This window comes from Eufriesea mexicana, unplaced genomic scaffold (assembly GCF_001483705.2).
Source record: "Eufriesea mexicana isolate 0111107269 unplaced genomic scaffold, ASM148370v2 scaffold4744748266, whole genome shotgun sequence".
NCBI lineage: Eukaryota > Metazoa > Arthropoda > Insecta > Hymenoptera > Apidae > Eufriesea > Eufriesea mexicana.
The window spans coordinates 43,947-66,925 of NW_016907956.1; the positions used below are offsets into that span (position 1 = coordinate 43,947).

At 49.2% G+C, this 22,979-nt stretch overlaps 2 protein-coding genes across 2 annotated transcripts in view; one reads left to right on the forward strand and one right to left on the reverse strand.

The window, feature by feature from the left end:
- The window catches only part of Tdg (Thymine DNA glycosylase), a 37,717-nt gene extending 32,688 nt beyond the window's left edge, over positions 1-5,029 (reverse strand). Inside the window, exon 1 of the mRNA XM_017899889.1 lies at positions 2,946-5,029. Within this exon, the coding sequence (XP_017755378.1) occupies positions 2,946-3,136 (191 nt within the window). The 5' untranslated portion in view covers positions 3,137-5,029. The remainder of the gene's footprint in view (positions 1-2,945) is intronic.
- Positions 5,030-11,086: 6,057 nt separating this feature from the next.
- Dnmt3 (DNA methyltransferase 3) lies at positions 11,087-22,623 on the forward strand. Its single transcript, XM_017899607.1, has 17 exons — positions 11,087-12,287; positions 12,671-12,759; positions 12,861-12,965; positions 13,112-13,193; positions 13,295-13,405; positions 13,482-13,625; positions 13,985-14,076; positions 14,262-14,372; positions 14,461-14,692; positions 14,775-14,908; positions 15,002-15,049; positions 15,117-15,181; positions 15,246-15,511; positions 15,589-15,825; positions 15,944-16,085; positions 16,149-16,363; positions 22,397-22,623. The coding sequence occupies exons 1-17, from the start codon at positions 11,087-11,089 to the stop codon at positions 22,621-22,623; spliced, it is 3,501 nt and encodes a 1,166-aa protein (XP_017755096.1).
- Positions 22,624-22,979: the final 356 nt, after the last annotated feature.

Sequence of the window (22,979 nt, forward strand, 5' to 3'; positions counted from 1 at the left end):
CCGGCCGCCCCCGCCGCCCCCGCCGCCCCCGTCAGTCGACTGCCCGCACCCCGCGACCGCCTCCGCCACGACCGTCTCTTCCGTTCCCTCGCCCCGCGCCTCTTTCCCGTCTTTCGCATCCTCCTCCTTCCTACTTTTCCTTCTCTCGCGCGTTTATTCTCTCTTTTGCCGTTACTCTTCTCTCTCCTTTCCTCTTCTCCTACCCTTTCTCCCTCCGGCACTCCGTTTCCACCTCGACGTTTGCTTCGGGCTAAAATAAAAACGCGAGGGAGATAACCGTGCGAGACGCGAGAGAAAGGAGAGGCACGGAGAAAGAGCGAGACGCGAGACGCGTAGCGAGGAAGAAAAGAAAGAGCCGAGTGTAAAGGCGCGAAGGGAGAAAAAAGGAAAAAGAAAGGGAAAAAAAAAGACGGTCGAGTCGGTGTGCAAAGGAGCTCGGTAAAACGATCGGCGCAAAGGAGAAGGAGAAGGAGGAGGAAAGAAACGCGAAGAGGGGCGGGGGGAGGGGGACGCGGACGAGAACCGAGGGAATCGGAGGAAGAAGGAATGGAAGAAGCGCGAGGAGAAGCGCGAGTGGAAAAAAAGGAAGAAAAAAAAAAAGTACAGCGAACGCGCGAGGAAACTCGGAGGAGAACCAGTCGAGACGCGAGGCTAGGGTTTCGCGTCGCTCGGAATGCGATTTACGCGCGTTAACTCGAAAAGTCATGCACGTCCAGTCCTCGCGCGTCCTTTCTTCCACGCTCCGAACCACTCGTTTTTTCATTCCGCTCCGCTACCCGCCGAACCGACCCACCGATCCTCCGGCATGCCGAGTGTTTTTCCGCCTTGGAATACGCGTCGCGAATACCCTATCCACCGTCTGCTCCGTCCGCTTCGTTCGCCGTTTCCCGAATCGCGCGAGTCGGCGCCGGTTTCCACGGGCTCTTCTCGGGCTATACGGTCTCTCGGACCACGGTCGCCGATTCGATCACGAATACGGTATAAACGATCCGAGTTGTCCGTTCGAGATGCGTCCTTGGACGGAACGCATTCGTTACGCGAGCAAACGACGGTGGTGGGGGGGGAGGGGAAAGGCTCGTTTTTTCCGCGAGAGGCTTTAAACGGTGTTAAATTGCCGCGACGAGAAGAATACCGGGGCTTTGTCGAAACCGATTCGCGAGTCTCGTAGGTCGTCCGCGTATTCGCGACTCACGGAATACGCGAATAACTCGGTGCACGAGACTACGTCCGACCTACCGACCCGCGGCTCTCTACTCTAGAGAGCCTCGGCGAGCGACGAAGAGGCAGATACGAAGAAAGGGAGGACGAGTGCAAGAGGCAGGAGGCTCTATCTTATCGACGAGGTCGATTTTTATCGGTGGAACGCGATTTATCCGCGACACGTGACCACGCTTGCCGCCTTCTCTTACACGGACCAGTGGTATACGGCTACGCGACATCCGCGAAATATCCTCCTTCTTGGTCCGTCTCCGAAACGCGTCTTTCGCAGCGCCACGTGGCTTCGTTTACCTTCCACCGTGTGTATCTGGTCGATCGTTTTCGCGGCGAGACCGCGACCGCGACCACGACCACGACCGCGATCTCGTCCGTTTCGCGCTTCGTCCACTAGGAATTCGTTACAGCCGCTTCTTCGTCGACCGGTCGTCGGCAGCCGTTATCGAGTTCCGATGACGGCCGGTGAAATCCGTGCGAGCGAAAGGATCGCGGCTTGCCTGCCAGCCTGTTTGTTCGCTTGCTCGCTCGCTCGTCCGCGTCGAGGGAAGAAGAAACGCGCGCTGGTGTGGCGCGCGCGAGGAAAGTTGGCGAGGAATTTGCCGGGAAACGGCTAGGCTAGAGATAGCGGATACCGGTCGAAGCACGGAATCTAGCCTTGACCTATTGGCGGCCTCGCGTCTGGTCCAAACTTCTCGCGGTTTCGCCTCTCTGCTCGGTTTCGCTTCGGTTCCCTTCGATTCTCCGCTGCCTTTGCAGCAGACGCGGCCGCGTTTATCGCGTCTCCGCTTCTAGGCCGGCCGGACGTCCGACGCGTGTGTGCCACGTAGAAAAGAAACTCGTCGTGGTCGCCGCGGAGAAAAAACGCTCGGCGACGAATTTAGAGAGAGAGAGAGAGAGAGAGAGAGAGAGAGAGAGAAGAAGAAGAAGACTGGCGCGCGTTACCTTTTCCACGGTTATCGCGGTGACATCGATCACGCGGGGCCGACTGTACGCGGACTGTACACGGTCCGCTGGAAACTCGGGGAGAGAGAGAGAGAGAGAGAGAGCGCGCGCGGAGATACCTCGAACAAATTGTACGGTTTAAGGAACGAGGGCACGACCGGACCTTGCGCAACGAATACAAATGCTACCCTGTCCCTTGGCGGCGCGCGTGACGAAATTGGTAAAAAGGCCGAGGTCGGAAACCAAGGGTGGAACCGCGACAACCACCGGATGGAGAGGGGAGACGGAAAGACATTCTCGTATCGGCGACAACGCGATAACGGTGTCGGTGGAAGAAGGGCCGCGAACGGGAATCGACCACGAGATTCCCATTCTCTCCGTCCCAGCGTTCTCGTTCCGCGCGTCGATCCCGTCGCATCGGCCACCGGAACAAAGACGTCGTTAGAGAACGGAAGTCGTTCGAACCGCGATCGAGAGATCCGCGCGTATTCTCCGTTCCAAACGACGTTATCGTCTTTCCGTCGCTGCACGCTCCGCGTCCTCCGTCGGAGGCCACCGACCAACACCGCGCGAGCTTTCCATCCGTCCCAACGAATATTTACCCTCTTCGATACCGATCGTGTACCATCGCGGCCAGAGACGTCGCGTTTCCGCAGCCTCCGAGGCAAACGAGGCGACCATTCTGCCGCATTTTCCTCGCCGTCGGAACCCGCCTTTCCGCCATTCCTGCACCGCGCGCCGCCTTTTTAAAATGCGCCACGCGAACGAAATATCGCAAAGAGACTTACAATTTGTAGTGATGCTGCATGTGATGAGCTAAATGCAGGTCCGCGGGATGTTGTTGAAGTTGTTGCTGTTGTTGTTGCTGCTGCTGTTGCTGCTGAGGATGCATAGCCTGGTGATGATGCGTCTGCGGGGGATCCAGGCTAGAGGCACCCAGCAGGGTGGCGCTCTCCCTAAACAGCGTTGCCACCTGCATCCTCGTCGATTATCGTTGCGCGATTATTCTCCAGGCAAATGGTACGATCACCTTTGGTTCCCCTCGCACCACGCACCTCGGTCGTTTCCTCGGTCGTTCTCTGCCAGCGACGCTACTCGAACAACCACAACGACGACGACGACCACGACGACGACCACCACGACGACCACCACGACGACGATGGAATCGCGTGGATTCGTTGGCTGGCAAAGCGACGACGAGCTAGACAGCAGTCCGCCCTCCCCGACGGCTTCGCGGAGAGAAGGCGCGAGCCGTCGGCAGGCTAGCGCGATCCCGCGCGATTCCGCGCCACTCGCTCGTGCTCGCACCGACACTCACTGGTACACTGCGTGTTATTATATTACTACTGGTCACACCGGTATAGCAGGGTAAAACGATAGGCGATCTCCGCTGGTACCGTCGCGACGACGGGACCGACGGCTCGCCCGGTCGGTCGCCGACGACGGTCGCCGGCTACGGGGCGACAGACGACGGCGATGGCGGCGACGATCGCCGCCAATCGAGCGGATTCGATCGAGTTTCGATCGAGATTCAATCGAGTCCTCTCGTGCTACTCGTCCTCCGGTTACCGCTCGCGATCCTTCTTACCACCATCGTCATCGTCCTCCAGGATATCCGGCGGCCGGTCTTGATAACGCCTCCTCGATCCACCGTCGGAGCTCTCGTCGTTGTTATCGTTGTCGTTGTCGTCGTCGTCGTCGTCTTCGCCGTCGTTGTCGTCGTCGTCGTTGTCGTCGTCGTCCTTCTCCTCCTTCTTCTCGTCGACCACCACGCTCGATCGACGTAAGGAAAAATCTCGCAGCCGAGTCTGCCGACGGACAAAGAGAGAGGTAAACGTCGTCCGCTAGCCGGACCCACGGTGTCCGTCTTTGGCTGCTACTTTCCGCTGCTACTTTCCGCTCGAGACCGCGAAATCGTCTCGCTCCTTTTCCAGAGTCCGCGCTCTCTCACGGTTTTCACCCGCACGCGGCTACACGTGACGACGACCACCACCGCGGCGATCGCTGCTCGCCGTGCCGAATAATATCCTTCCCGGCTCCCAACTTTCTTTTCCCAAGTTTCTCCTCTTCCGCGTATATCGCTCCGCTCTCTCGATCTCCTTTCTCCTCGTCCGCTTCTTCTCCCTTCTGCTTATTCTTCTCTTCCTTTTTCTTCTTCTCCTCCTCCTCGTCCGTTGCACGCGCAACGTCTACTACTCGTCTCTCGTCGTTCCTCGACTTCCCGCGATGATGCCACACCGTTGCTCGGGCCTCCTCAAGACGTTCCGACGAGAGAAGAAAAGGCTACTCGACTCGATTCTCGCGACGGATCCGTACCGTCCTCGACCATCTCTTTTTCTCCGCGTCTTTTTCCTCGCTCCCGCTCGTCGTTTGCTCGCGGCAAAGCGGTTTCGTCCGAGGGATTCGCGTTCGCTGCACCCACGCCCCGGACGATAAAGACGGCACGATGTTTTCTCTTTTTTCCCTGCCTTCCGCCTTTCTCTCTCTCTCTCTCTCCCTCTCTAGCTCTCTACCTCTTTCTATTTCTCTCCCTCTCTCTCCCTCTCGTTTCTTCTCTCTCTCTATCTGTCCGTCTATCTATCCGTCTATCTCCCTCTCCTCTCTCTCTCTCTCTCTCTCTCTCACTCCCTCTGTCCCCCTCTTCCTCTCCACCCTCTTTCTCTGTTTCCCTGGACGAGCGTCGGCGGTGTTCAGTCGTCTCGCCAGCCGGACGACTCGTCGCGTTATTTCGCTTCCGATAACGCGACGACGTGTACCGCTCCTCTAAACCTCGATACGGCGCAACGATACGTCGCGACTCCACCGCGAACGGGCCTCCTCTTCTCGTCTTCTTTCCTCTCTCCTTCGTCCTCCTTCGTCTCTCTCTCGCCCTCTACCCTCACTCTCTCTCTCTCTCTCTCTCACACTCTCTTCCTTCCTTCCTTCCTTCCTTCCTCGACTCCGTTCCGTATTCCCTTTCTCTCTCTTTCACTCCCTCCCTGTCTCTCTCACTCGCTCTCTCGCTCTTTTCCTATCCTACTGCGTACGCCTTGCTCCGTATTCGTTTCGACGAGAAGACCGCTATCGCGTAAACACTCGTCCACGCACACCACGGAAGTCGAAACCGCGGCAGCAAGAGTCGGCACCGCACTGCTTGGTCGTGTCGCTGGTTCGGTCGCTCGAGCCGCGAGGTTCGTGCGTTTCCGACCTCCATCGACTACGTTCGGTCTCGCTCGGTTTCAGAGCCTCCCGCCGACCGCGGCAGCGACGACGACGACGACGTCGACGTCGACGACCAAGACCACGACGAAGATGACGAACACGACGACGACGACGACGACGACGACGTTGCCGGAGACAGCAACGGTAACATCGGCAATAGCAACGTCGATGCCACGAAAGACGAACAACGATAACGATAGTGCCAGCTACTCTACCGTTCAGGATCCCTTCCTTTCCTTTTCTTTCCTTCGCGTTTGTTCGTTGAAAATTTTATTCCCGTATCATTCTTTTCGTATCGTTTTTTCCAACAGCGTATTAAAGATCGTCGATCGTTATCCAACGATAAACGATAAATCGATCCGTGACATTCTCTCTCTCTCTCTCTCTCTCTCGCTCTCTCTCTCGCTCTCTCTCTCTCTCTCTCGCTCTCTCTCTCTCGCTCTCTCTCTCTCTCTCTCTCTCTCTCTCTCACTCCCCCTGTTTTTCTACGTATAATTATTTTCGGAGCAGATTTTCGAGCCGTTCGCGATTTCGTCATAGCAACGATCGTATTTGCTAGAAGGTCCACCGTTCATCCTGTCCGCGTACGTTCTCGCGTCGGTACCGATGGCATTATGCAAATTACGCGACAACGTCGTGATCGCCGGAATGTCGCAACCGAATCCTTCGAGCCTCGACGAGAAACTTGGCACGCGATATCCTTTTCTCGAGCTGGACGTCTTCGATGGACGCGATTCCTTTCGAGACGGGAGCGGCCTTTCGAAACTCCCGCGTACCATCGGCAGTACAGTCGGCCTAGCCGCTAATTGACCTCGAGTTTTAGCCGCGGTATCGCGAAATTCTCTCTCTCTCTCTCTCTCTCCCCCTCTCTGTCTCTTCGTCGAATCCGCGGAACAAATTGGGAGAAACCACGACGCGAAACACGGTAAGGCGCGAATCGAAGAATTTTCAAAGAGTCGCGAGAAAAGAGGCAGTTGCCGCGAGTCGAGAGTGTGTGGTGGATTCCGCGGGGAAAATCGATCCTCCTTATCGATCGAAGGGACGCGCGGCACGGCCGGCCGTTGGTTGGCCGATTTCCTGCCAGTCTAACTGGCTCGCTGGCCGAGTGCCTGGCCGCGGCGGCGAACCGTGCGCGCGGCTTGCGCTCCCAGCGTTTCACCGTAGGTGCATGCACGCGTCGAAACGCGGCTCGGTGCACGCGTGTCCGTGTAACGCGTGCAATCCATTCGACCGAGTCCGCCGCGAGGGTGTACATCGGAGTGGGAAAGCGAGCTCGAGCGCGACCGCCAGCGTGTGCGAACTCGCGTGTATATCTCTATATACGCATATATACGTATATACATATGCATATATATACACACACATATGTGTATATATATATACGCTTCTATATATACGTGCGCGCGCGCGCGCGTGCGTGTGTGTGTGTGTGTGTGTGTGTGTGCGTGCGTGCGTACGCGCGTGGAGCGAGAGAGTGGGAGAACGTGCGCGCGGACTCGCTCGTTCGTCGTTGGTTCGTTGGTGGCGCTCGCGCGTATATACATGGTCGAGAGGCCGGCAGCGAGAGAGGGACCGACCGACGGAGAAACCGAGACAGCTCCGTCGTATATAAGGGCACGTACGCGTACACGTATGCACGATAGAACGTCGTGGTAGTGGTGCATGCGGTGACCCTGCCGCGATGTAGGTGGATGGGATACCCAGGGCTGTACCGAGAAACCGTGCCGCGGCGTTTCTCTCGCCCCCTCGATCGCGACCATAGCCACGACCACCACCGCCGCGACAATTGCAAATTTTTCCTTTCGCCTGGAGGCGAAACGCACCGCGACGTCTCGATATCGACGATCGTGGTTCCGATCGACCGAAGCGATGCGCCTTTCGCCCCGCGAGATCCGCGTAAGCGGTTTCTTTCCATTCCAAGAATCCGCGCGCGCTCCAAAGAGCGATTGCACCGCGCTACTTCGCGCGATCTTCTAACATGGTCGTTGTGGAGATTCCTCGTTGATGGAAAGGGTCGACGATCGAGGCGAGAAACAAACTTGGAATATTTGTCCTCGCGTAAGAGAACGGAGAGAGAGGGAGAGAGAAAGAGAGAGAGAGAAGGATATGTTTGGAAATATTCGACGAAGCGATCGCGACGCGGACAAACGTGGCGCGTTGCTCGGTCGAACACGGGTGTACGCGATAGATGGCGATAGTTCGATCGCGCGCCGATATGCCACGGGTGGCGCGCGCGATCTTTTAAAAATAATGTCAAAGTCAAACTCCTTAACACGCTCCTGTTTCGAATAGCTGGTGCGCGCGTGCTGCGTGTACGTGTACGTGTGCATGTGCATGTGCGCGGGCGTGCACTGACCAGTCATACGTATACGTATATCACCGGGCAGCAGCGCGAGCGCGAACGAGCCGAAGCAGGCAGGGTCGAGGGTGGATTTCACGCAAAGCCGAGCGAGCGAGAGGGAAGCCGGTGCGCGCCGCTCGACCGAGCGAGAGACGAGCACAGCTCGCGACCAAGTGGGAAGCGCTCGTACAGACCGATCCTCGAAACAGAAAGAGAACCATCGGCGGAGAAACGAAAGGAGGCGCTCGAGTAGGAAAGAGAACGCGCGCGCCTGCTGCGAGCAGCGAGCCATCCTCGCTCGCGGTGCCCTGCGACCGACCGACCGAGCGGGAGACGTATGCAGAGAGAGGGAGAGACAGAGAGAGAAAGAGAGAGAGAGAGAAGAAGGCAGAGAGGGAGAGAGACGGAAAAGACGATACCGTCGTCGAAGCTCACGCAAACACGCTCCTGGCCAAGCTCGCACACCGCTGCCTGCCAGACTCCCACCACGCGAACTTTCGGAAAAATCAATAGAATACAAGAAAAGCCCACGCTGCGCTAGGCGAGTGGAGCCCTCTCTTCCTAGTTCTTTCTTCTCTTCGTACGTTTCTCTACCTCGTTTCTTCCTTCCTTTCTCTCCTTCCGCCTTCCTTTCTCCTTTCTATCTTCTCGCCCTCCTACCCTTCCTTCCCTCCCCCCCTCCCGCCATTCCTTCCTTCCTTCCTTCCTTCCTTCCTTCCTTCCTTCCTTCCTTCCTTCCTTCCTTCCTTCCTTCCTTCCTTCCTTCCTTCCTTTCTTCCTTTCTTCCTTCCTTCCTTCCTTCCTTCCTTCCTTCCTTCCTTCCTGCCTGCCTGCCTACCTATCTACCTACCTACCTACCTACCTACCTACGTACCTACCTGCTTGCCTGCCTACATACCTTCTTTCCTCCTCATCTCTCGGCGGGAGAGCTCCTTCACCCGCCCATTGCGTCCACCGCGCAAATACGAAGCTCTCTACGCAACGCTTCGCGATCGAGCGAACAATCGAGATAAACGACTCGCCCGAAGAATCGCGAGCGAACGAGGAAAAAGGAACAGGAGGAACAGAGGCGCGCGCGTGCGCGCGAGCGAATTGCCGTGGATTGGCCGCGGCTCGTTTCACTCTAGCGTGAGCCTACGCGTACCCACCCTTTCGAAACCTCTTTTTTCCACGGTCCCGCATCTCGTCCGTTTCGAAAATCGAAACGAAACACCGAGGGACGATTACGCGGGTCCTTTCTGCGCGAAATCGTTCCGAGTGAAAGCGGCGTATAGTAGGGGATGGGTAGGAGGATAAACGAACGGATAAAGGAGAAAAGAGGGAAAAGGAAAAGGAAAAGTGGGGGAAACTAGGAATGCGTTGAAAACGGGAGAAACGTGGAAGGCGAGAAGATGGGACGCGTCATAGAGAGCGTTGCTTCGGTGGACGATTACGCGATGCACGGATCTCTCTCGAGTCCGTGCACCTCCTCCGATCCAAACTGAATCGTAGCCTACCTCGTACTAAACGGAACTGACCCAGCTTCGTGGCTTTGTACCCTTCGCTGATCCGTCTCTCTCTCTTTCTCTCCGTCTCTCCGTCGGTCGGTCGCTCCCTCGCTCGTTCTCTCCCCTCTCTTTCGACGCTTCTTTCCATCTTTGTCCGGTGCTCCCGGTAAACCGGCTCTCTCTCTCTGTCCTTCGCCCCTTGACATTCTCCCGCCGCCGACGAGACACCCTCGAGAAGTTTCAATTTATACTGAAAGTCGTCATGACCGAATCCACAAATACGTACACTCGCTCGCGCTCCTAGTCCATTCATATCAGCTGAGTACGCGTAAACACTACTGTATCGTTCGTCGTTGTCCGTGATCGCGTATACGAGGGAGAGAGAGAGGGAGAGAGAGAGAGAGAGAGAGCGAGAGAGCGAGAGCGCGGTTCACCGAACCGCTTTTCTCGATTCACCGTTTTTCTCGTTTCACCACCGGGGAGAATCGTTTCGAATTCGCGCTCGGGCGAGAACAAAGATTTTTTTCGAAAAACCACGCGAATCGCGTACAATTCTTGCGCGCGCGCGCGCGTGTCGATCGATGTTCCGTGCGAAATTTAGTCGAGCGAAAAAGCCTCTCGCGTGAGATCGTAACGCGAAGGCAGTCACGCGAGATCGCCGACACCGCGGCGAAGCGCTCTGCGGCTAAGAACGCTACGCAGGATCGCGTGCGCGAGATTCCGAAGCTTCGAGTATCCTTTGAAAACACACACCTAACGATACGTTTAAGCGTCACGGCACGGTGAACGGTGAACGGTCGGTCGGTCGACAACCCGCTCTCGCTCCATCTCTCCTCTCTTCCCTTCCTTCCTTCCTTCCTTCCCATCCATCCCTCCTTCTTTGCCTTCTTCGTATCGACTAAAAATTGCAAACCCTTCGCGCCTCTATTCCATTCGAATTTCCACCATTTGTCTAAAGCGAAAGAAATCTCGCAGCGTGCGTCGCTAACGGCGTCAAAGTGGAGAGAGAGGAAGAGAGAAGTAAAGAAGAGACAGAGGTTGATGGCGACAATGTCGGTTAAGGAGGCCGAGAGGCGCGTTAAAGAATCGAGAACGCGGCCTCGACGAGCCGACTGGCGAGTGGACACGACCTGGGGGACAATAAAATAAGCGAATCAGCAGGTCGTTGTCGTAATTCTGGCTACGTCACTGGTACTACCCCTCTACACTCGACGGAGGGTCGTGTACCTACCCTCGCGTAGAGGGGTATAACGGCGGCGGGAGAGTGGCGCGGAGCGGCGCAGAGAGAAAGGAGAGAGGAGAGAGCGGAGAGAGGAGAGGAAAGGAGAGGAGAGGAACGGAACAAGGGGTGAGAGGCGGACGGGGCTAGGGAGGAGGGCCAGGCGGTGGTGAGAGGAACGCGCGGAACGCTTTATGAATGAATGTTTCCACGCCAAGTGTGGCGAGAGAGCGAGAGAGGCCCCCGTGTGTCCCGCGTGTAAACACAATAATACCGACGTTTCCATTCATCAGGTCGACCCCGGCAAAGCACGCCGCGACCTCGAGAAATGCCTTTCGAGGCGCCACGTGGATCGCATACCCCCCTTAACCCTCAACCCTACCCCTCACCCTCCTTTTTTCTTCCCAACCCTCCACGATGCTGTTTGAAAAGCGATTTCGATCTTTCCTCCTCGGTTCGTCGCGCGCGCTACCTTCTCTCTCCCTCCCCCTCTCTCTCTCCCTCTCTCTCTCTCTCTGCCCTACCGTGCATCTCGAGCGTCGTCTCCGCTTTCGACGCACTCGGTCGCTCTCTTTCCGAACTCTTCCCCGGACTCTGTCCGCGCGATAGACCGCCGATTCGTTACTCTCGTTGCTTCGTTGCAGGTCTCGTCCCGACCGACCGATCAACCGATCAACCAGGATGGATCCGTTGCAGCTATGGGCGGAGAAAAGCGTGTGGTCCATGGTATGCGCGATGGAATTGGGCTTAATATCGGACACGGCGTCGAACGAACGATCCCGCGCAGATACCGACACCGAGATTTCGACCAGTCGTTCGATCGACGTCGGGAGATGTTCTCCGCGTAACGATCAAGCTTCTTCGGAATCTTCCGCAAGGACGCACGCGTACTTCTCGAACGACTCCCTGTCGAAGCGAGTGAACGGCGACGGAAGGAGAAAACGAGCGTCGAAATTCGCGTACAAATTCGCGTCTAGGACGCGAAGAACCCGAAGAAACGTTTTTGCAAACAGGAAAGACGACGTCGTCACGGTGGACAAGTTTTGGAGATCGCGTAAAAGCAAATTCGGAGCGTCTGGCAAATGGGCGAATCGAGATATCAAAAACACGGACCGTTCCAAGGTGGATCAACAGCAGCGTCGCTTTTCCTATCGCACTCGAAGCACCGCTCTTTCCTCGCCGATCGATAACCCAGTCTCCCCCGTGACGAAACGTAAACGGATCGATAGAAACGATGGATCGCGACGCGATCCTTCCCGAGAAGAAAACGCGTCGCGCGAAAACCACGCGAGCCATCTCTATCCGGCAAAGATGGCGAACGATGGCCCGACGAACGTCGACGCGATAACCATCGAAATCGACCAACTCGATGCGTTCGAGAGTTCGTGGCCAATTAACGAAGGAAGGGAAGAAACGCGCGCCGTGGTTCGCACGGAGTGCGACGGAAACGAACGACGTAGTTGGAGAGAAGACGATAACGCGTTGATCGAGAATCGAACGAAATTCGACCGTGCGTCGAGAGAACCGTTGGAAAACGAGCTATACGCGGCCGAGGATGCTGCTCGATCGGTGAAATTCGACGAGATTCACACGCTTCCGTTGGCCGAGAGGATTTCCAACGAAGGCAAATCGTGGAACGAAAACGAACGAAACGATTCGCACGCGAAAGGGAGCGAAATGCCTCGGAACGAGAACGCCGCCACGATCACCGCCGAGCCCGTGATGAAAAAATTCGTGAAAAGCGAGGGACTTGGCGCGAAAACGTGCAAAGGGAACGAAGAATATCAGGAGGTCAGAAGAGTGACGCGAGGATCGATGAAAATCGGCAAGGATCTATTCGTGGGCAAACTGGTGTGGGGCAGTTGCTCGGGATGGTGGCCAGGCAAGAATTTCCACGCTTTTCGTTACTTTACGATCGTTCTTTGATTTCGTTCGAACGAAGATTAAACGCGAGCCGTCGCCATTTCCGCTATCGAATTACCACGCTTGTTCGATTATCGATAAAATGGCACCGGCGATCGACGCGACCTATCGATCCAGAGTCCGAGCGCGCGTGTACGCGTACACGTAAAGCTGGAGTAATAGGATCGAGGTAACGCGCGTGACGCGACGCGACGAAACGCGACGAAACGCGACGAGACGAGACGAAACGACACGAAACGACACGAAATGACACGAAACGTCGCGAGAGACCAGACGAGACCAGACGAACGAAATCGATGCTGCAGCAATGTTCTAAGTAAACCTTTCTGTGTAATATTACAGCGTTGATTATCGATGCCGACCATGTAGGAATGTTATCCGAGGCAGGAAAATTATGGGTTTACTGGATCGGAGAAGCTCGTATATCATTAGTGAATATACGTTTTAGTATATTTTTCTTTTATTTCCGTTAAATTTCTCTACGAGCAACGAGCATCCCTCGGAATTGACAGCTATTTTACCTTCGTTTCAGCTGAACGAAAAGACACAGATCGAACCGTTCTCGTGCAACCTCGAGAGTAGGCTAACGCACAACTTGAACATTGCGCGAATCCATGCCATTGACGCAACCATGCAGGTTTTCTTTATCATTTTCTCTTTTTTTTTCATTTTTTTTCTTTTCTCTCTCATCTTCCTTCTACGCCATACTCCGTTCGACTAACGAACGGGAAATTAAGCACGTTTCATTGTTTTTTCTTTACTCAAGACGCGAGTTTGCTTCAGATACTGCGCAAGACATTGGGCTGTGCTTTAACGAAGCCTTACTTCTCGTGGATCCAAAACAATTACTCGAACGCGATCGAAAGTAAGTGACCGAATAGTTTTTTCTTTTTCTCTCTGTCTCTTGCGAACCGACTAACCTGTATACGCGGAATTCGAATTGAATCGATTCTTTTCACGTGGCAGCGTTGGACGAGGTGAAATTCTACCCGTACCCGATTAAAATACAGCAGAGATTGGAGCATCTGAGGGAGAAGAACGCAAAAGTTACGGAGAAATACGTGCTAGACCAAAAACGTAGGTATATTCGGTTGTGGGCGCGCGTGTTTTCTCCGGCGCTAAAACAGTGGATCGGCACGTACGTTTTAAACAGGAGAAAGTCAGGGGAAAAAGTGGACGGAGAAGCCGAAAGATCCAGCGCAAAGGAGCAACGTAGATCCGACGCGTTTACCGCTCAAGGAACAGAATGCCGGAATTATAGCTTGGGCTAAAATCGCCGGACACAACTGGTGGCCAGGTAACGCGTTTTACGTTCCCTCGTTTTACCCTATTAGAACTCCGCTCGATCTTGCTGTGTCGGTAACTATCGTTTCGATACTCCTCGCGATACTCTCCGCGCACTTTCCGATCGTTTCGATTTCCATCTTGCACATCCTAAATCTCTCTCTCTTCCAGAGATTTTCTTCCTCTTTCCGAACGCGTACACGACTCTCGTGTATTATGTGTACCATCAGTGTGTGTCGATTCGCAAAGTTCCAGCACACGAACGATCGAGTCCACTTTGCAAACTGCTGCTTCGCGCGTTTTCAAAATTCTTTCACCTGTTTCGAGGCCGAATAGAAAACGAAAATATGGTGCTCCCTATTTATGTCGCAGCAATGATTATCGATTATCGCGACTGTTGCATGCGGGAACCAAGCTTTGGTTGCCAGTGGATTATGTGGTACGGTGACTACAAGCTTTCAGAGGTAAAAATTATCGAACATTATTACACGAATTTCACGCGTAAAGGGAAATGCAAAATGTTTTCCAACGATACGTTAAGGAAATTAATAACTAGTTTTGCCGTTTATCAAAATCCTATCGCGATATCATTCGCTCGCCACCACCACCGCGTATTTTCCAAACACACGGCTTTTTCGTTCTACCACAGGTCCATCATCGATTGTTCTTGAAATTCGATAAGGGTATGGAAAAAATGCGCGACTACATAAATAATACGAAAAAGCATATCTATCTCGTCGGGGTCCTTCAAGCATCCAAGGTATTTATCTATCGCATCGCGTGCTCTCGATCACGCCGCTATCGTTCGCGGATTCCCGCTCAACCGTCAAACTTGCCATTTTTTTCAGGATTATTGCTTTCGGCTGGGATTCGAAACGGAGAACTGGACTCTGGACGACGCGTTGCGATATTTCTCGAAAGCAAAGCAACGTTCTTCAACGTTGCACGATGATCCATCCAGACGAGCAGATTCCGTGAAAATATACGACAAATATTCCGCTCGTATAGTAACGAAATTGTACGAGTTGAAGAACAATCCGAACGTGGACGATGAACGGACCGACGAGATAAGCAAGAGCGGTGAGTTTACGCGAATAGAGGTAAGTGGTCGAGAGCTAACGAGAAACCAGAGTAAAACCAGATATTGCTCTTTTCGATCCAGATGATTTACGATCCGCGATGAACGGGGACATCGCGTTCGAATCGTTGTGCCTAAAGTGTCTAAAAGTTCCCGAGGACAGCAGGAGGACGGAGATTCATCCGTTCTTCGAGGGATCTCTCTGCGAGGACTGCTCGGTACGGTATAATCACTAGCGCACATCGAGCACACCGAGCACACCGAGCACACCGAGCACAGAAAATAATTTTCTCGTAATGCTTTCGTTTCAGGGACGATATAAACCCTGTATGTTCGTTTTCGGCAATGATGCCAAGTGCGTAAGTATCCCTTCCCCTACCTCCGTGGTATATATATGGTAAGTAATGGAGGTTGATTCGTTGCTAGTTCTATTGCACCGTATGCGCCGCGTCCGGAATGATGATCATCTGCGACAAAGAGGATTGCCCAAGGTAAATACACGCGCTCGCGATCGCGGGATCCACGCGGAAATTGAGGAATCGCTGTTTTTTCCAGGGTGTACTGTACCGCTTGCATGAAACACCTGTTATGCCGGACGACCTACGAGCAAGTACTCCAGGAAGATCCTTGGGAATGCTTCCTCTGCGCCAGTAAGTCTCGATCGTTTCCCGACATGATCGTCCGACCACGAGCAAATTGGAAGGACAAGATAATCAACATGTTCCGTACGAATTGCAATTCGAACGTGCAACAGCTGGTAGAACGTAATCGGGAGAAGAGAAAGATACGCGTTCTGTCCCTGTTCGATGGCCTCGCTACAGGTGCTTGGCATTCTTCTTGTCTTCTCTCCTTCGTCTCTAGTCGTTCACCGATTTCTAGGAAGGCAGGTGTTTTTCAGGTTTACTGGTACTTCTAAAGTTGGGCTTAGCCGTGGACGCGTACTACGCCAGCGAAATCGACCCGGATGCGTTGATGGTCAGCGCTTCGCATTTCGGCGATCGCATCATTCGCCTGGGCAACGTCAAGGATATCACGGAGAAAATGATCGGTGAAATGGCACCGATCGATCTATTGATCGGCGGATCACCGTGTAACGATCTTAGCTTGGCCAATCCTATGCGACTCGGACTTCATGGTTCGACCAATTGCCTTCCAAACTCGTTACCGTTTTACACACACACACACACACACACGCGCGCGCGCGCGCGCGCACGCCCAACGACTAGCCTCCCATCGTACTTATCTCGTTTCAGATCCGAACGGAACCGGCATCCTCTTTTTCGAATACCGTCGAATCTTGGAGCTAGTGAAGAAGAAAAACAATAAACGTCGTCTATTTTGGTTATACGAAAACGTCGCTTCGATGCCGAGCGAGTATAGATTGGAGATTAACAAGTAAGTGACAAACGTTTCGTAGTTTCATCCAGAAATACAGATACCCGGTCGTTTGCGTAACAGGCATTTGGGACAAGAACCCGACGTGATAGACTCGGCAGATTTTTCTCCTCAGCATAGATTGAGGTTATACTGGCATAATTTACCGATAGAACCACAGTCGTTACCTTTTCAAGGAGAACAAGATGTACAAGATATACTTACGCCGCATTGTCAGCGTTACTCGCTTGTCAAGAAAATTCGGACCGTTACTACTAAAGTAAACTCGCTGAAACAAGGTACGTACGCATTCTTTTCACCCTCGTTAATCATCGATTCAATTACACCGTTCAACGGAAATTTCAGTTTACTTTCGTCAACGCGAATCCGTAATCGAAAATATTCTCCATCTATTCGCTTCTCTAGCTTCGACAGTACCGTAGCTACGCGTAATTCGTATTTACCCGTAAATACGCGTAAAAAAAAAAAACACAATTCATTATGATTTTACACGCAAACGTCATAAATATATATATATATATGTGTGTATCTATTTCTTATATTTACAATGGTTAGGTTACTTATTCATTGTTTCGATCTCAGTTGTGCTTTTATACTCTGCGAATTCTAAACGATCAATAATATATTGCTATATTCTTTTCATGTTATCGTAAAAATAGCAAAGGATTAAAAAAATGTCTAAAATGTGAAGCAAAATAAGATACGTAGTACGAATATTAATAAGTAAACTTGATACACCCCTAATGCAACCCATCCATATCGCGCTAATACTTTCGATAAGGTAGACAAGGATAGAAGATCAAGTGACATTCGATCAGAGCCATCTATGACTTTCAACTCGAAGCTCTGAAAAGTAACAGGAACACAGAATACGCGAGGAGGTATCCGATAAAACCTCCGTGAGTTCTCAGTTGAAACTGATAGACGGCGCGCTGATCGTCGAAAACTTCGCGTGAAAAATCATAAATGACGCTGATCGCAATTCTTTTCTATTGGCTACCATCAACGGTAGCGCCAATTAGCACCAATCAACGATTCGCACCACCCTCAGAAATGGACGGAGAATAACAATTCACCAATACGATTCACTTGGAAGGAAAATCATCAAATTATTCAATTTCTGTGAATAATTTGTCAACTTTTATAACTGCATCATAAAGAAACAGCCTTAAGCAACCTTTTAATATTATTTTAAATACAAATTTCTTCCTAATTATTAAATTATTGGTAATTATTTCTCGGAGTGTTTGAATCGATGTCGAACGTAATAAGAATTGTTCATTGATTATTATTTCCTATGCAATTATTTTGTGATATTCATGGACCCGTTATAAAAACAATATTCTTGCGCATGTTCTCATATCACTTTTGATCATATTTTACTTCTAGTTTTGTCCATAATTAAATATTTTAACGAATAATCATAACGGTCGTTGTTACTGGATCATGTCCGTCTTCAAATAATAATTAATAACTAATTAATTGGCATTAAATTATGTACGAAAATTGTATAAGAATATTGTCCAAAGATGCAGCTTTGCGATACGGCTATAAAAGTTCATAAATTAATCGTAAAAACTTGGTAATTTGATTTTTTATTGCGGCTTCGTCTCTGTCGTTCTCTAACCGCTTGCTGTCCTTGTCTACCACGTAACGAGGTTTAGAAGATCTCTTCGCGCATTCTGCATTCCTGTTTCTTTTCAGATTTCTGTGATCTTTTATCCTTGTATTTTTTTATCCTTATCGAAAGCATTAGCGCGGTATGGTTGGCTTGCATTAGGGGTATATTGAGTTTATTTTTCGTACACCAGGAAAGGATACAAAATAAATTAGACATAAGAACAATGAAGAAGGGTATATCGTTTGTAGACGAGTAACTTAAATTTTTGTCATAGTTATTAGTAGGATGGAGAATGTACAGAAAATATCGTTTTTTTTTTTAAGTTTCATTTATTGTCTTGACGATCACGTACTATGAATAGGTTTCGCTCCCACTATCGTAACATCATTTTTAATAGGAATTTATATTAGGCGAACATAACATTAAAGAAGCTCTCACGCTGAAAGAATATTGGGCCTAAAAAATTGACAGCGTCGGCATGAAACCCCCTGCTAATTTTACGATTTTCTATTAGGCGAACATAACATGAAAAGAGGTCTACTGCCGTGTCAGTTCCAAGAAATGGCGTCATTTCCAAGAATTCTCGGACAACACTTTTGTCGCCTCGAGGAACAATTTCTGGCCGAATTTGCTATTTTGTATCAGGAGAACATAACATGGCAGAAGGTTGTTCATCGAGAGAATTCCAAGAATTCTCGAGCAACGCTTTTCCAGCCTCACCGTAAAATTTTCGGCCTATTTCGCGATTTTATATCAGGATAACATAACATGAAAGGGGATCGCATGTCCAAACAATTCCAAGAAATGACGCCATTTCCAAGAATTACCTGGACAATACTTTTGCCGCCCGTGTGGTCAATACTTTTGCCGCCCGTGTGGTCAATACTTTTGCCGCCTGTGTGGTCAATACTTTTGCCGCCTGTGTGGTCAATACTTTTGCCGCCTGTGTGGTCAATACTTTTGCCGCTTGGGTGGTCAATACTTTTGCCGCTTGGGTGGTCAATACTTTTGCCGCTTGGGTGGTCAATACTTCTGCTGCTTGGGTGGTCAATACTTCTGCTGCTTGGGTGGTCAATACTTCTGCTGCTTGGGTGGTCAATACCTTTGCAGTCTTGCCGTAAAATTTTCAGCCGATTTTGAGATTTTGTATCAGGATAGCATAACATGAAAGAAGGTCTATCGCCGAGCCAGTTCTAAGAAATGACGACATTTCCAAGAATTCTTGGGCAATGTATTTGCAGCCTGGCCATAAAATTTTCGGCCGATTTCGCAATCTTGTATCAGGATAACATAACACAAAAGGAAGTCGCTCGTCGAAACAGTTCTAAGAAATGACGGCATTTCCAAGAATTCTCGGGCAATGTATTTGCAGCCAGGCCATAAAATTTTCGGCCGATTTCGCGATTTTGTATCAGGATAACATAACACAAAAGGAAGTCGCTCGTCGAAACAGTTCCAAGAAATGACATCATTTCCAAGAATTCTCGGGCAATACTTTTGCAACCTCACCGTAAAATTTTCGGCCGATTTCGCGATTTTGTACGAGGATAACATAACATAAAAGGAAGTCGCTCGTCGAAACAGTTTCAAGAAAGGACATCATTTCCAAGAATTCTCGGGCAATACTTTTGCAACCTCACCGTAAAATTTTCGGCCGATTTCGCGATTTTGTATGAGGATAACATAACATAAAAGGAAGTCGCTCGTCGAAACAGTTTCAAGAAAGGACATCATTTCGAAGAATTCTCGGGACAATACTTGTCCTGCTTTGTAGTACGTTTTAATTATTTTACTTACCATATACTCACCTTATACTTACCTTGCTCACTTACCTACCCTTACTTGCGTTCCTTTCCTTACTTACCTTAAGTCCTCTTCATTTAAATATCATTTAAACAGATATTGCCCACTCTCTATTTTCAAATCCCAAAGAGGACATTGAAAATTTACAAGAGATAGAAAATATCTTAAACTTTGTCCGTAGCTCTTAGCTAGGTATCGTTTTCCAAAAATTATTCTTTGGAAAACGATACCAATTACCATGTCTCATCACGAGGAGATGGCTACGCATCGAGACCCGGACATGCGCCCTAGTGGCGCAGCCTGCTGGCACTATCTGTATCAAAGGTACCCTAATCTAACTTGAAGCGAATTAAGTTAAAATGACTCTACTGACACTTTATTATATTTCCTATCTTACAAAGGGAATTCGATTCGGTATACTAAGACTCTACTGTCGCAACGCTAAGATATTTTCAAGTTCCCATAAAAATAGGGAACAAAATATCACACACGCGAGCAAGTAAAAACTCGCGACGCGCCCGAACGAGTTCGCGATCATTCGAAAGACCGACTAGCCTACGAGACGTACAGTCGTGTACAAGACAATTCCATGCCTCGGCACCCTCCCGATCGAACCTAGCTCACCCAGCCATCACAGACTCTGCCATGACTTACTCGCGAACGAGAGTGATCGACGAACCAGGGAAACACCCAAAATCAAGCCGAGGGTCCCTGGCGAGGCCCTGTAGCCGGTCACGCAGGCCCCCGGCCCCACGGGGTAGAAAGCAATTAAGCAATCATCCCTGGGGTCCAACAGCAGGCCCATATGTAGTGTCACGGCTACAGGGCCCATACCCCGGTCGTGCACGCGCTGATGCCCAGGACGACTAAGGCCGACAGACCCTCGGATTGACCCAGATGAGTGCCAGCCCGCCGACCACCCTAGATCCGATGCGTGACAAGGGTGGCAGGAGCGAGGGTGAGTGTCGAAACGAGTCGTTTGGATGACTTACGAAACATGGAGTTATCGAGTATACGAGAGTACGGCGCGTAGGCTAGTCGGTACTTAAGAACGATCGCGATTATCGTGAGAACAATTATGTTCAATTTGGTAACGAGAGGGAAAACGGGAGGAAAAATATAATATTCGCTCCAAGTTAGGTAGCTTACCTTTGTACAGAAAGCGCGCACATGAGACTTAGCCTAGGCATCTATCTTAGTACTTACATCTACTTAGGTCTAAACGCACGCATTCCGCGTCGTCCAACGATGTCTTGAAAATCTTGAAAATTTTGAAAATCTGAAAAAGAAAAATATATAAACCTGAAACAGGATTAGTAACAGGATAAAAAATAAAAGCGAAACTAATATAAACGACGAAGATGAATCAAATGGAAGAAACTATCCAACGATTATATATGAACAACCCAACGATAAGAAATAAACAATCAAACGATGAGACATTCGAATATTCTACGAAATATTCGAATTCTCATGTAAAAATAAATAGGAACGAAAAAATAACATCTGAAATTCGAAAAATTAATTAATACCTGAAAAAAGAAAAAAGAAATTAAAACCCGAAAGAAAAAAATAATTAACAGCTGAAAATAAAAGAAATTATTAGTAAATTGTTTAATGGGATGGGGTGTGGTTGGGGTGGCTAGTCTCAACCACATTTTGGACCCCCCACCCCTTCCGCGCACTTAGAAATTTAGATGTGTCACTTCCGAAGTCGAACCGACAAATGGCCTGAACAGTTGAGCGGCCGTCCTTATATAGCCGCCGATCGATCGAGCTCCCCACCCCGATTAAAAATTTTCGTACTTTCATGATTCCATTAATTATTACTTTTCCGCGTTAATAATCAATAATTTATTAATTTCTTCTCTTTTATAATAAATGTACATTGCGAACAATTTGTTATTAACAATAAATTTGATAATTTATAAACATGTGTTATAAACTATAACTACATTCGCATTTTCATAGTATAAAATTTTCATGTTATATATATGTATGTCAAAATATTTTTATTTTCTCTGTATTTTTACCTAAAACGAAGCCTTGCACTAAAAGTAATAATGTTTAAAGAATTCATTCTCATCTTAAAAATTATTTGGTAGTTTATTTTTCAACAACTTTATATTAAAACGTCATTCGTATTTATTATATGGAAGAACGGAACTGTTTCAAATTATAAGTGATTTAAAGAAATTTCTTGCAAAGTTGCGATTAGTATAAAAAAGTACATGAAAATATATACATATTATATATGTAAAAAAGTGAGATCTACTAGACGATGATTTTGGTGTTGATTACGCATAACTACGGCCCTGATGAAGCAAACTGTGGGAACAATGGTTACGTGGCGGTGAAATCCCGCTTACGGGTTGCCGATATATATTTTACCGGCATATCAACAATCCAAAATCATCCTAATACTGTTTTTGAATGGTTTCTTCTTCGAAAGAACCTACAAAATACGTTGTTCTGAAACAAATTCGTGTCAGATAAAGAACTTTTTGTAAAAATTTCAGAACATGCGTACAAAGTATACTCAAAGGCTTATTTTCAAACCTTTATGATCAATTTTAGTTATTCAAAAGCACAAATAATTATAATTATGCAGATTGGTAAACTCGGAATACCCTCATCTACTTTTTAGCACAACAATAAATTTCATAACGTTTTTAATTTTTCTATAATACTTCATTTTAGCTGAAAATTGTACATTTTTAGAAAAGCTCACAATTTTCGGAAACTAAGGATGATAGAGCAATTTCGATTACGGATTCGTGTTCAGAAAAGTAAACTCTACAAGAATCACCTAATGGATATTACAAAATAGAGAAAAAGTTAAAATTCATTGGACAGTTTTATAGATCATTTTCTTTGACATTTCTAGGCAAGTTAGCTTTGAAACCAATTCTGATGAAAGACGAAAGTGACTCGTTGTGGATAACCGAACTTGAAGAGATATTTGGATTCCCGCGTCACTATACGGACGTGAAGAATTTATCAGCGACAAAACGCCAGAGATTAATAGGCAAATCTTGGAGCGTCCAAACTCTATCTGCCATTTTAAGATCTCTCTGCCCCTTCTTCGAGTGCAATACGAACGAAATAAACTAAAATCGTTACACACTGAATAATACTGAAAATTAGTGAATTCAGGAGAAACTGATCGTTAAATGCAACCAGATCACGCTTCATCTAGTCGAAAAGCAGGATGATATAAGCAAAACAGATATACGTGTTTTAGATATTTTGCCTGATTTGATCATTTATTTTTAATTTTATTACAACTGAAAAATAAAACACGTTCTTTACAATATTTTCTATTGTTCTTATTTTATCCATTAAAATTCTATTGTATTTGTTACTTCTTTCTTTTTTTTCTCCTATCGTACTTTGTTTTTTTTTTTCGTATTATGTATACTTTAAACAAACCTCAAAAATGTCGCTCATTTTATACATTCTTGTTTTCT